The sequence below is a fragment of the Scomber japonicus genome, chromosome 18, assembly GCF_027409825.1.
Source record: "Scomber japonicus isolate fScoJap1 chromosome 18, fScoJap1.pri, whole genome shotgun sequence".
In the NCBI taxonomy this organism is placed as follows: domain Eukaryota; kingdom Metazoa; phylum Chordata; class Actinopteri; order Scombriformes; family Scombridae; genus Scomber; species Scomber japonicus.
Genome location: NC_070595.1, coordinates 951,414 through 964,990, shown reverse-complemented (window position 1 = coordinate 964,990; position 13,577 = coordinate 951,414). Strand labels below are relative to the sequence as shown.

At 37.3% G+C, this 13,577-nt stretch overlaps 1 protein-coding gene across 3 annotated transcripts in view; it reads left to right on the top strand.

Annotated features, from left to right (window-relative positions):
- Window positions 1–13,577, top strand: part of septin12 (septin 12) — a 58,452-nt gene that overhangs the window by 16,370 nt on the left and 28,505 nt on the right. Inside the window, exon 1 of one of the 3 annotated variants that reach the window (XM_053337756.1) lies at window positions 9,314–9,325. The exons of 1 other annotated variant lie outside the window; for it this stretch is intronic. Coding sequence is in view for 1 of the 2 variants with exons in the window: in XM_053337754.1 (XP_053193729.1) it covers window positions 12,842–12,851 (10 nt within the window). In the remaining variant the exon portion in view is untranslated. Of the gene's footprint in view, window positions 1–9,313; window positions 9,326–12,776; window positions 12,852–13,577 lie in introns of those variants that run through there. One more of the 3 variants, XM_053337754.1, reaches the window with a different exon arrangement.

Below are 13,577 nucleotides of genomic sequence, written 5' to 3'. Positions count from 1 at the left end.
ATGTGTACATACTCCTCTGTATCAGCAGGGTCCTGGGTGTGTCTGTGTGTGTGTGTGTGTGTGTGTGTGTGTGTGTGTGTGTGTGTGTGTGTGTGTGTGTGTGTGTGTGTCTGTGTTCTCTACAGCCACATCAACTCTTTGACCTTCACACAGTCATGCTGCTTTTTAGCTATTTTACTGCCAACAGAGAATGTGAACTTTTTCTTCCTGTTAAGTCTTTTGCTTGAAATATACATACAAACTATCTTTTTTTTAACAATATATTTATTGTTTTTGGCTTAGAATATGTACATTAACGAGTACAACAACATTTAAGAACACCCCCTTCCCACCCTCAACAACATATACATTTTGGGAAAAGGAAAAAAGTTACAGACATTAAAAAAAATAAAAACATAAATAAAAAATAAATATCATATATATTGATAAGAGGCATGTTAGTTTCCATAGATGTTGTCAATCACATTTCATTCATATAGTTTATAATTATTATTCATTAATTCCAGTCTAATCACTTTCCAGGAATTGCATAAAGGTGTCCCACATTTCCCTGAACCAATTTAGTTTCCCTCTGCCCACGTAAACATAGAAACTATCTGATTCTGCATCTTAATGCACCTGACCTGCATGTAGAACTGTTTAAGTTCAAATACATAAGAACTAACATTTAATTTATGCACCTCATCCTAAATCCCATCATGTGTCAATATGAGTGTCATCAGTTTATATGACCAGAGAGTGTCTTACCATACACCATACCATAGTGTAGGAAGCACCTGGTGAGGTAGCTGCATTCACCAGATCACATGAGAATTGGATGCTGATTGGTCTGAACCACCTGTGGTTTGGACACACACGCATATCATTTGATTCTTATGTGAATGCTTGATCTTGTGATCTCAAGAATCCAGCTGCTTTACAATCTAATCATACAAATGCACTGTTCCTTTAGTAGGCAGTCAGATGAAGTTGTAGAGATGTTGCTCTGCTCATTTGATGCCTCGGCTGTATCACTCATGTGCTTGGTTAGCTGCAGAGTCTCACTCTTTATTATACATTTGGCAAATAGCCTCTGTTGGTAATTGTGTCATCTACAGTGTAGGCCTCATAATACATCCACATAGGGCTGGGCAATATGGATAAAATCATATATCACCATATTTTTTACCAAATAACTCGATATTGATATTGCAACAATATTGTAGGGATGACTATTGGTGCCTTCACAAAATATTTGCACAATGAGATTTTTGATAAATAATCTTCAGTAATTAGGATATAATGACAAAGTGGGTAAAGACAAATAATAGAACAGCTAGAACAAGTTCAGAAAATGACATAATTTTGCTGTAATGCAGCCTTTAAAACCAGGAAAAGACGACACTTCTGCCGCATCACGATATTACGATATCCTACTTCTAAGATGATATGTAGTCTCATATCACACTATCAATATAATATCGATGTATTGAAATATTTATTAGTATTTAAATGAGAGCACTAATAAATAAACTAAGATTGCGCTCAAATAGAATCAAATAGTAGTATTTGATTCTATAGTAATAAGTAGTATAAACATATTTTGGCCCATTTGCTTTACATGGCAGGGACAAAGCTAGTGTCAGCAGAGGCTACCGTAAGCATGGGTTGCACTGCCATGTTGTTCTCAGATGATCCTCCATTTATTAGCCTAGTTTACAGAGTCTGGTTTCCATTTTTCAGTTTTTTTGTGGTCCACTGACCTTTATCTATCACCACTTCCATTTCTCTAAGAATCAACTGAAACTGAGAGTCTTGTCCTCCCAAAAAAAAACAACATAATATGTCATAATGCAAGGTGCCCAAAAAGGAAATTCAATTGCGTTGAATGACAGATGACATTAAGTGGCCATAGTAATTATGATCCAGAGTAGTGGCACAGTTTGTACAAGTTGAGATGTTTGGATGGATTAACCCAACAGTAGATTTTAGTGGATTTCTCAATGGAAACTGCTTTTGGTTTCCCATTTCCAACCATAAACCAGTGGTTATTGTTGTTGCCATGACAATGAATGTGGGAACTGTAAGGAAGATGTAAAGTGTAATGTAATGTTAACCCATTTGAACCCAAAACATGATGTTTCCCTGAATGTTAAGTGTCTAACCCTAACCAGACCTTAATCACAGCGTTGTCACATTAGTTTTGGAAAGCATAGACAGGTGATGTTGTCCTGCCAGTAGGGGGCATCAGATTAGTAAACACCCCTTTGTATCAGTCTGGAGTCACATGATCAGAACCTCAGATCTGCTTGTTTAATTTGGAGGGCTTGTTGGATATTCAACAGAATGAAGCTTAATGGATGAACAGTGTAACATAATCAGTTTTAGAATGATAGTTAAAGGATAATGTAATTGTAATGTTGTTCATAGCTGCTTCAGTGTTGCTCGGCGACTGTGTCCATTACATTCATGTGAACAAAGGATGCTGATCTGTCATTCTGTCCAGCTCTGGTCCTCTGTGTGAGAATACATCAGGGAAATAATTAACTTTAAGGTCAGCTTTTTAGTCTTTCTGCTTGTCCAAGAACAAAAGTCTCATCCTCTGTCACACACAAGAAGAACCTCTCACAAAGTACACATTGTGCATATTGAAACATGAGCACACACAAAAGACAAATGTTACAAAGCAAATTGTGTTCAGTCACACACACACAATGGAAACAAAGTGTTCAATGGTTTGTTGAATCTTGTTTTTCCTGTCATGGTTCAATCAGATTCCACTTGTCTTCTTATTCCACGGGTGAAGGTTCAGCTGGTCTCCTTTGTGTGGAGGTACAGTGGCTCTGTGGTTGTCCAGTCACTGTCTAGTGGTGAAGCTGATGTTGAAAAGCCTCAAAGGGATATTCCACTAAAAATATTTCCATGTACATAGGGGACAGCAGCTGTTAGTGTAGACTCAAGCTGCTCATTGTATATTTAGTCAATTCTTATTGAAGTCACTTATCTTTGCAGCACATTTAACATATGCATGAATAGTGAAGGGTTTATAGGATTATGCTCCTTTGAGACACTTGAATGGTGGTTTTGATGGTTGCCCTTTTATTGCCATGAATCTATTTAATTTGTGCAGGAAGTTCTTAATTCAGACAGCTGTTTCCAGGACAAAAACATGACATGCTCACATGATGTGCAATTTTGACTGTAGCCTCTTTGCCAGAATGTCCACTCTGTACATATTTGTGTTATCCCTGTGGTGGACTTTCGAGTGTTTTTGGGATACGCCCCAGCCAGTAGGAATAAGCAGGTATGTGATATTCAGGTATGAATATTTGTCTTGACATAATGTGACTGTGGTCGGCATGTCTAGAAATAAGAAACTGTGTTAATGTGTTGGCTTTGGTTGCAAATTACACTACAATGAACACCTCAGATCCTCTGTCTTCCACATGTTTGTTGAGAATACTTGCAAACATGAGGATCAGAAAATTAGGCATAATCAGCATGGTTTAAATGCCAAAAAATAATTTGATATGACACAGAGTATGATAGAGAAGAGAGAATCATGAGATGCAAATTAGCCCATTAAAGGAAACCTGAAGCCCTCATCAGTTGTTGTCCTGAACATGTCTACAACTGCAGGAAAGGTTTTATCACAAGTAACAGAAAAGAAAACGTTCAGGAACGTAGAGCAGGGATAAAAGTTATATAAAAAGCCTTTATTTAGCCGAGCACACACTCACAGGATCTTTATCAGGGTGGAACTAATGAAAACATTATTAAATCAAAGGATCAAAGGGTAAAGGACAGGTTCACCATTTTCCAAGTCTGTCTTAAACCAACAGTCAGGAGCCCAAATGAACATGTAAAGCTGTTTTTGTTACTGTAATGATTCCTCCTGTTCATACTGACCATTAGAAGATCTCTTCATAATACTCTTACAATGGAAGTGATGGAGGACTAAATCCACAGTCCTCCTTCTGTGTAAACATGGATTTAAAAGTAGATGTGAAGCTAATATGAAGCTTCAGAGTCCAAATGAGTCAAATCTTCATCTTCTATGTTTCAACGTTACAGTGTTTTTAGTGTCAAAGTCTTTTTGTTACTATACTTCCACCACAGAGAAACAGGAAACACTAAGAGGGAATTTGATGCTAAAAAGACTTTAAATGTGTCAGATATCACTTGATATGAATAACTCACACTGATGAAGACTCATAGAAGCTGATCATCTACTTTGAAATGAGTGTGTGGACACACTGTGGATTTAGTCCTCCATCACTTCCATTGAAAGCACATTTGAAGGAGATCTTTTAATATTCAGTATGAACAGGAGGAATGATTACAGAGAGGACAAACTCTTTACTGTTCATATGAACACCTGACTGATGGTTTAAGGCATTTGTGCTACAAGAGGTCGCCTAAATCATTTGGCATTTTCTACTGATCAGTAGCTTCCAATATATATATATTATGATGTGAACACACTGACTGACTTTACCATTTTATGTTCTTCCACTAGTAGCACATATAATAATACAATATACCACCAAAGAAAATAGAACCATATATCCTTGAATCAGTTATTCATTTTGTTTTTAGTCTGCTTTAGTAACTTACTTCACTTGTTACTGTATCAATTATACCTTTATTCACCTGGTCATTTCAGCAGTTTTTATATTTTTGTAAAGCACTTTGGAACTGTGTTTTATAAAGTGCTATATAAATCAAGTTGAGTGTGCTGATGTCTCGGTGTTGAAGTGTGAGATAGTTTAGTTCTGCTCCACAGAAAGTTTACAGATCATTTAGATAACTCAGTGTACAGAGCATACAGTATCTCATCTACAATCTGTGACGTCTCTACTCATCCTGTGAGAGAATGTGTGTGTGTGTGTGTGTCTTTCTATCGTTGTGAGGACATTTTGGGTGGGACTCATAACTTGTAAAGGCAAGGCATGGTTTTAAAGGTATACTGACCCTTTGTGCAGCTCCTTAGCTTAGCCTTTCTCTGAAACAGAGACCCTCATCCCCAAAAGCCCACTCTGTTCTGATTGGCCAGTCTCAGGAAGCTTCCCCCAGCCCGGTGAGAAGACTCTGGAGCCAACACAAACAAACTACTGTACTCATATCTTGCCTCTTGTTTTCATTCTTTACTCAAAATATAAACTTCTCAAATACATCTGAACTTGTTGGAGATTAAATCTGATCCGAGATATGCAACAAAGATTACAGCAGGAAAATATTATGCTCCTTCTTTCTGAAATCCTTTTTTTACATTCAGATATCTTGCCTTATTTTACTGTTTGCTGATTGATTTCAGCTGTATCAATCATTAAGTTACTGCAGATGCAAACCCAACATGTCCTGCTTCAAATTCAAATCTAAAAGCTTTTACAGAACAATTTACAGGAAATTAGATAATAATAATAATACATTTTATTTAAAGGCGCCTTTCTTGGCACTCAAGGAACCGTACAGAGTTACAGAAATTACAAACACATTAAAAATAAGCAACAATACAAATAAAATATAGAAATAAAAGCAATATAAAAGTGACAAAGCAATTGGCATCAGATAGAATGGGCATTTTTAAACAGATGTGGAGCAGAGCGGCTGAATGCCTTTATCTATCGTCTCTTAGCGTCTGTGTGGGTGGGTGTGACAGAGGCAGAGTGTGCAGGTGTGCTTTTTTACCACTAGGGGGAAGCACTGACACTGTTGATACTAATCTCCCTACAGAAGACAGGAAAGGTGAAAAGTTTTAAATCTTTATCTGGATTTAAACCCTGCTGTGTTCAAAGAAAGCTTGAACCCTCTGAACCCTGCAACTTTTTAGTGCAGGGGTCTGAGCTTGCCTGTGTTAGTGGAGACTGTCTTTATTTCACCTCTGCTGAAGGAAAATGAAGGATTTATACAAGTATGAACTATGAAAACAGGTCAATAGAGTCAATTGGCAGAAGTTATCATAAAAATATTGTTGGTGGCAGTTTCTAATGGCTCATAAACACAGATATTTGTAAAACCAAGCACCTTGCTGTTTAAATCTGTTCAGTGTTCCTCATTCATTCTGCTAACTAACACAACAGACAGTAGAGAGAACCTGAAATGAACTGTATGCATGTGTTCTACTGATGCTTGTTCCTCATACACACTGATTTGTTGACAGTGAGCATATGTGAATTAAGTTTTATAATCTAATCTGGCAAAGTTTGAATGATGGGACTCTCCCAGGATGATCCACCAAAACTGGTCTGAATGGATTTTTGTGTTTGCATGTAAACACTTGCTAGGAGTCACACACTTTACATTCCTCTACTAACCTGTCTGTGACTGTCATCAAACCTGTGTGTGTGTGTGTGTGTGTGTGTGTGTGTGTGTGTGTGTGTGTGTGTGTGTGTGTGTGTGTTAGGGCTATGCAATTATTTAATATTGTCATTAATGAAATACTGATAAAAGAGTAAGCTCTGCACAGGAGAGCCTGGAGACTGAGGCAGCACATACATCTCCAATCTAGAGAGCAGTACTACTTAGTGGCACTACCTCACCACTGTACTGCAACAAATTGTCCTGTCCTTCAACTATATATTGCGATGGAACACAATTTAGAAACAGTTAAGAGTATAATTAAAGCTAGTGTAATCTAAGGTACCTCTTTTTCATATTTATCAAACATGCATGTGTGGGTCATCGCATTATGAGATGAAAGAAATGTTGTTAAATTGTGATTGTGTTTGGTAGAGCACATGTGATCATCCATGGGAAGTTCATGGTGCAGCTGTGTACTGTATCTGTGGTGTGGGCTGAAGGAGTGGGATGGGAATGTGAAGTGTCTGGGAATCGTATAATGTGGGTGATTTTAGGAATGTTGTCACCTCTCAGTGTTGGGTTAGCCAGCAGAGAGGGCCTTCACTCAACTCTGTGTCATTTATTGGAAGAAGAAAAAGGTCCAACAGTCTGAACACTGGATATGTGTTGATATTCATCACTGCACTGAGGAAAGAAAGTCAAAGAGACACAGAGAGAGATAAGTGAGAAAAACATCTTCAGGTGATTTAATGAAGATAAACACCATGCTGCTTATCAGAAGCTGAATAACCTTTTCACACAGTATAAGCAGCTGTGGACAGCAGATAGGAATCAGTCATATTCATTTATAGATCAATGCAGACTGATTTAGTGACATTACTGATTTGATCACATGCAGATTTAAATGCAGAGCGGTTTGGGACTGTTTGATCATTTATAAAATAATGTATTCATATTTTAGGCAGTATTCTGTTATTGCTGCTACAAGTATTTACTTTCCTCTTGTTGATAAAATCGCTGTAGTGTCAGTGGATTAACATTTCACTAGACATACACGTAGTTCTAAGTAATCTATTCTTAAAGTTTAGGAGTAGATTTCCACCAAAATACCAACAACTGGCTTTGCGCTGCTTCATTTAAATGAAAATTAAGTAAAAATCAACTAGAAAATTGTCATTTTACATCCACAAAAGGCCATGGTCACCTGTCACATGATGTGTCAGTCCCACTTAATGCTTTTCAGGTGAACATTTAGGTGCAAACAAAATAATATATGAATAAAAATAAGAAAAAAGACAAGGAAGGGGGGAAATGCAAAATGGTAGTACTATGAGCCATATTTGATTTTAAAAAAGTGGAAAAACAGACAAATAGTTGTAAAGTTTTCAACATGTAAAGAATATAAAAACAAGACCAAGTACATTTTAAAAAGGGATGACAGTCTTCCTCTCATATCTAAAATGCATTCATAAGGGAAACAATACATTCAGAGATTTTGCCTTTAAAGGGTTCTTGTCTTGTATTACTTGCAGCTTGTGGTTTCTGTAAACTTCACATTGTTGTGTGACTAACAATACTAAGTCAATTCAACTATTTACTGATCTCTACTTTAATTAATGTTACACTATGTTTTAGCATTTTTAATTATACCTTAACCGTGGCCACTACTCACACTTAAAGTCTGTGTGCTCCATGGAGCTGCTGCTAGAGCTACACTGTTAGTGTGTAAAGAGCATGTACAATCAGATTACTGTTGATAACAAGATCAATGTAATGCCAAGCCAACAAATGCTGCCAATAATCGGATTTCCCCAATACATGATGTGTTTGAAAATCTGATTAAAGTCATGAAGGTTTTCATTTTTTTGACTTTTCAGCAAGCATTCAGTGTGTTTAGTAATAATGAATAACAATATGTCTGTGAAGATTCAGATTACTCTCACATGCATAAAAGATTTACATGGAATAATGAATGTATATATATGATGCAGGAGATGAATGCTTGGTCACATTTCACATCATGCAGAAGACAACATTGGATTATATGTTTACAATTACTTTGTCAAAAAATCTTGTTGACTGTGTGTGTGTGTGTGTGTGTGTGTGTGTGTGTGTGTGTGTGTGTGTATGTGTGTCCTCTCTGCCAGCTGTTTCCTTAGCTGCTTTGAAGACAAATACACCAGCAGTTCTTCCACTGTTGCATTTCCAACTGAGTAGCAGCTCAGTGTATGTCTGCTCCCCCCAGCAGTCAATGAACATCATTTGGAATGGAACTCTGAGCTGTGCAGTTACCACCAGTAAACACAGGAGGCGCCAAATCAACAAGGATTGAAATCTGGAGGATTTAAACTTTGAAGCTGCACTTAGTAATATTTCTCAGTAGAGAAAATGGATCATCTCAATATTTAATGTTAATTGTGTCACCCATAGAGATAAATCCACTGAGAATTTTCACTAACGCTGCCTTGATGCTCCTTATGAATCTCTTTTTTACGTCTGTTTAGCTTTTTCAGTCTACACACTCTGTACACTACTAACTAGGCAGAGGTAGAGACTTAAATAGAGAATTTAGAAGACAGATATTTTTTGTTGGAGATTAAATCAGACCTAAAAGGAGAATGTTGCTCCCAGGCAGCCAGAAAATAGATTGTGAAGAATAAATGGAGGAAGATGAAGAGGTTTTGTTGGTATTCATTTGTTGAATTTAACTGAATTTGATTGTTTCCCACTACTAGTCATTATCAGCTGCTGCATGGTCACTGTGGCACAGAGTGACTCCATAACTCTCATTGAATACATAGTATTGAGAAATATTGTCATTGGATAATCAAACAGTGTGTTGTTGTTGAGACAGAGTTGTACAGTTAGCAGAAGATCTAACCAGGAAACAGATTCCCCCACAGGCCAGGAAATGTGTCACTCGCTGACACATACACACTTACACACACAGTGCCACGCCCCTCCACACACACACAGGCAGCGATATGACATCCTGCCTAGTTGTATATGTGTGTCACTGCTGACTGCTGTGTCTCCACACCAGGTAAAGAACTGCTCTTCCCTTCCTGTTTTTAGCCTCTCTGAGCTGCTTGTAACTGGACCACAGTGGTCTCTTTCTTTTCATGTGCTGCTTTATGTGGCTTGGTTTGGCACTTGTTGCTCTGTGATGAAAGTATCTCTGGTTTGACACTTCAGATCTGAACATGTGAAAACTAGTTTGCATGCAGCTGTGAGCATGTTGGCATCTTAGCACAGAGTGAGACAGTATACTGATCTTTCAGCTGTATACTGATATTAGAGCTTTTTAATACTTTTACTGTCAAATATTGATCATCTAATGAGGTATTTTCTATATGCTTTCATTCATTGTAATTGGAGTTCATGGTAGTAGTTACTGAAGATACTCATTATTTGATTTGATTTAGTTTTTATTATTCTACTGTAAAGATGATTTATATTTAGTGAGATGTAAGGGTGTGTGTAGATCAGCTGTCCATAGCTACTAATTGCACAGGACCTGAAAACAATGCAAAGGTAATAGTTTGATGTTAATATTACATACTCTGATCAGTGATTTGAATCAAGTCAGAGCACATATGTCTGTGATTTTTACACCTTCTACCTCACTTGTAGTTAAATACGCTTTGAGTTTTTGCACATAAAGCCAACTTTTGAGTTTGAGTTCTATGTTGCAGTTAAAGGGAAATATGCCACCTGATAGATGATAGCTTGTTAACACCAACTCATTAAAAAAGAGAAGAGCAACCCTGAGCTGCTGAAACAGCCATTCTGTGCTTGAATATATCGTACAATCAAACTAATTCTATTCTTATAAGTTAATGTCATGTTAAAGTGCATACAAGGACAAAAGAATTTGACAAAAAAAACAAAATAATACCAAAACAAAACAAATGAACACACACATAGAGGGATCAGGAGCTAAAAAGACTGGTGGCACATATAGATTCATGCCACTTGTTAAAAGCAATAACATTGTTCTGTAAAAACAGATTTTAACATATTTAAACATGTCAAGAGATGGTAAAGATGTATATTGATAATGTTGTTAATTGTTTTAAGGGACAAGTACATAAAATAGACCAGCAAATATAACCTGAGCTGGTTTGTAATACTTATGCCTAGATGATTTTTGTTGGCATGGTAGAGGTGAGATCTTCCAAAACATGTAGCACAGTGATAAATCATCTTAAGATTCTTGGTTGCTGCAGAATCTCATGACCAGAAAGTTACACAATAACTGCAATAACAACTTGTTACTGTAACAGCATGTAACAGAAATTCAAAGTGCTGTTTGAGCAGTTTGCTGCCTGCCTGCTTAATTACTGCTCTGTGTTGCAATAATACTAATGTGATTCAATAGTGATGATATCTATCTATCTATCTATCTATCTATCTATCTATCTATCTATCTATCTATCTATCTATCTATCTATCTATCTATCTATCTATCTATCTATCTATCTATCTATCTATCTATGTAAATAACATATAATTCATCTTTTCAATGAGATTTTACATGATGTTACTTCATATGTAAGATCACTATTACAGTGCATGATGGGAAATGAGAAGCTTTGGTTGTTCAGGCTTAGTGATGAGTAATCAGATGAGACATGAGACAGTTTGTTGGGTAAATTAGCAGGAAATATGCATGGCTGAGGCAAGGTTTAATGAGGTGGAAACATTTGTCCTCTTAACATGATCTTGCAATGTATAACATTGTTTTTACAACTCACCAGATTAACTGGAAATGAGCTGTGTAACTACAACCTGGAAACTGTTTTAATGAGACTGTAACTATACAGTAGCTGATGTGAAAATTACAGAAATAATTTTCATTTCACATTTCCCTTTTTTACCTCTCTGACTTGTCACTTTCACATTTCTGTGTTACTCTGTCCCGTGACTAAAACACATGTCCATCTCTTTTCTTATCTTTCTATTAGAATAAGTCACTCTCAAAAATAATTATTCAACATTAAAGTAACCCCAACTTCACACAAACTGCACTGAGGCTCATCCATGTCAAAGCCTTTCTCCATTACTGCACAAACCATGTCACATGACCTGACCAAGATGTCTGTCTCAGTTTTAAGTTCATTTCGACTTGTTAAACTCTGACCACTGACTTATGTGTGATCATTATCAGGTAGCGTTTCCCATAAGCATCTATTGTAAAATAACTCCATCTTCTTAACCTTCTAAAGCCTAAGAGATGCCTATCAAAAACAACCTTTGACCTAAGAAGGCTGAGAGCATCCTAAGAACCACAAATGACATATTTTACGCCTGGTTTGTTTATTTGCGTTGCACTTAACTTGGATTAATGTCTGTCGGCTGATAGCAGCAGGATCAGCACAAGCTAAATCTCTCACTGATCACTGTGACTGTTGACTAAACAGGAAGCTACATTTGCATACTAAACCATTTCTAAGTGTACTGTTGCAGCTGTGTATAGAGGCATTTACAGCAATTTAGCAATAACACATTGATATTTACTTTATAGATTGATTAGATTAGATAGATATCCTTTTATTGTCATTCCGCATATATACCAAAAAAAACCTAATGTAAAAACACTGAATCAAATAAATAACTAGACAGATGCATTCATGAATTAAAATTTGAATTGAAAAAATTGAACATTACTGTCCCATACTGCATTATATTTATTTGATGTTCAACTTTAGTGTATTTTTAGGATCTACAATATTACAATATTTCACATGTAATATGTTCATTCAAACATAGATTTACACTGATTTATTTTGGAAAAGCATTCAGTAGAGGTTACAGTCATTTTGTCTGCAGGCCCAACATTCTCCACCAACCGCATGCTTAGAACAGAGGGGGGAAGCCCAGAGGGGAAATGTCCTCAAATCATTACTGTAAGTGCACAGTAATAACTGTACACTCAGATTTACATTTTTATACATGCAAGCACAATTCTGAAGAGATAACTATAAAGAGAAAAGAAGAAGCAGTGAATATAGAGAGTCGCATAGAGAGTTACAGAGCCATTAGTATATTAGTATGGTGTCTGCAGCCCTGCACCTCCATCCACACTGACTGACAGCTCAGCCACTGCAGGGTAAATGATTGTGACGGAGCAGAGGGAGGAGAAGGGGAGGCGTAGTCCTTCTCTTCCCAGGGATTAGTGGAAGCTCCTTGGTCCATTTGCATGTGAATGGATCTTGGTGCTGCTTTTAGCCACCAACGTTCCCTCCCTCCCTCTCCCTCTCCCTCTCTCTCTCTCTCTCTCCCTCTCTCTTCATGTCTCTTTCTGTCTCTCGCCCTCTTTACACTCTTCACACTCCTGCTGATCAGGGAGAACCACAGAGAGAGAGAGAGTGAGAAAAGAGAGAGAGGCGGTCAGAGAGGGAAAGACATACTGAAAGGAGTGCAGGACCATCACTGTTGCGGCGGACAAACTTAGTAGAAACAGGAGTTTAAAAACAGCAGAGAGAGTTCTTCTGTTCTGGTGTTTTCAGAGCGACCCTTGCTGCCAACCAGGGCGTCACACCACTGGGTTTTGTGAATGAAAGAAGGTAGGAATATTCTTTTTTGTTTCTGGTATCCCCCGTGGATATCAGTGGGATACACTCAGTCTCCTGGGCTAACAATAAAAGCTGACAGGACTGGTCCACTTTGGCGGTCAGAATGGGGGGTTGAGAGAAGCGGGGGGCGGGGGGGGGGTGTTGTTAGGCCTTGGCTGGATTCTTACAGACTGTTGAATCAAACGGATCCTTAAAGTAGCTTGAAAGCGAAGTGCACTGTGGCTTGCAAGACTCAGTAAGTGCTGTAACTTCTGGTGTGTTGACAGGTTTTAAAACACTTTTGGACAGTCTGAACACTTGTAGTATCTGTATGAATACAAGCACATTTCCTATTACCTGCTTCAAACGCTTCCATATTCAGCTCTTTGCAACATGTTCCATATGAAAATACTGATATTCTCTATACAATTAAGCTTGTATTCTTTCATTTCTCTACTATCTATCAAACATATGGTTATTTATTAAGGTATTTTTCCTTAACATAGTCTATAGTATAAATGATCAGCTTGTAGTTAACAGTTTATTTTTTATTGATTAATTTGCAGATGCTTTAGATGATTAGTCAAGTAATTGTTTAGTCTGTAAAACACTAGAAAAAAGTTTTTAAAAATGCCCATCACAACTTCCAAGAGCCTAAAGTGACGTCATCAAATGTCTTGTTTTGTTCGACCTGATGTAAATTTGACTAAATATGTTTGCCAACCACCTTGTCTTGCG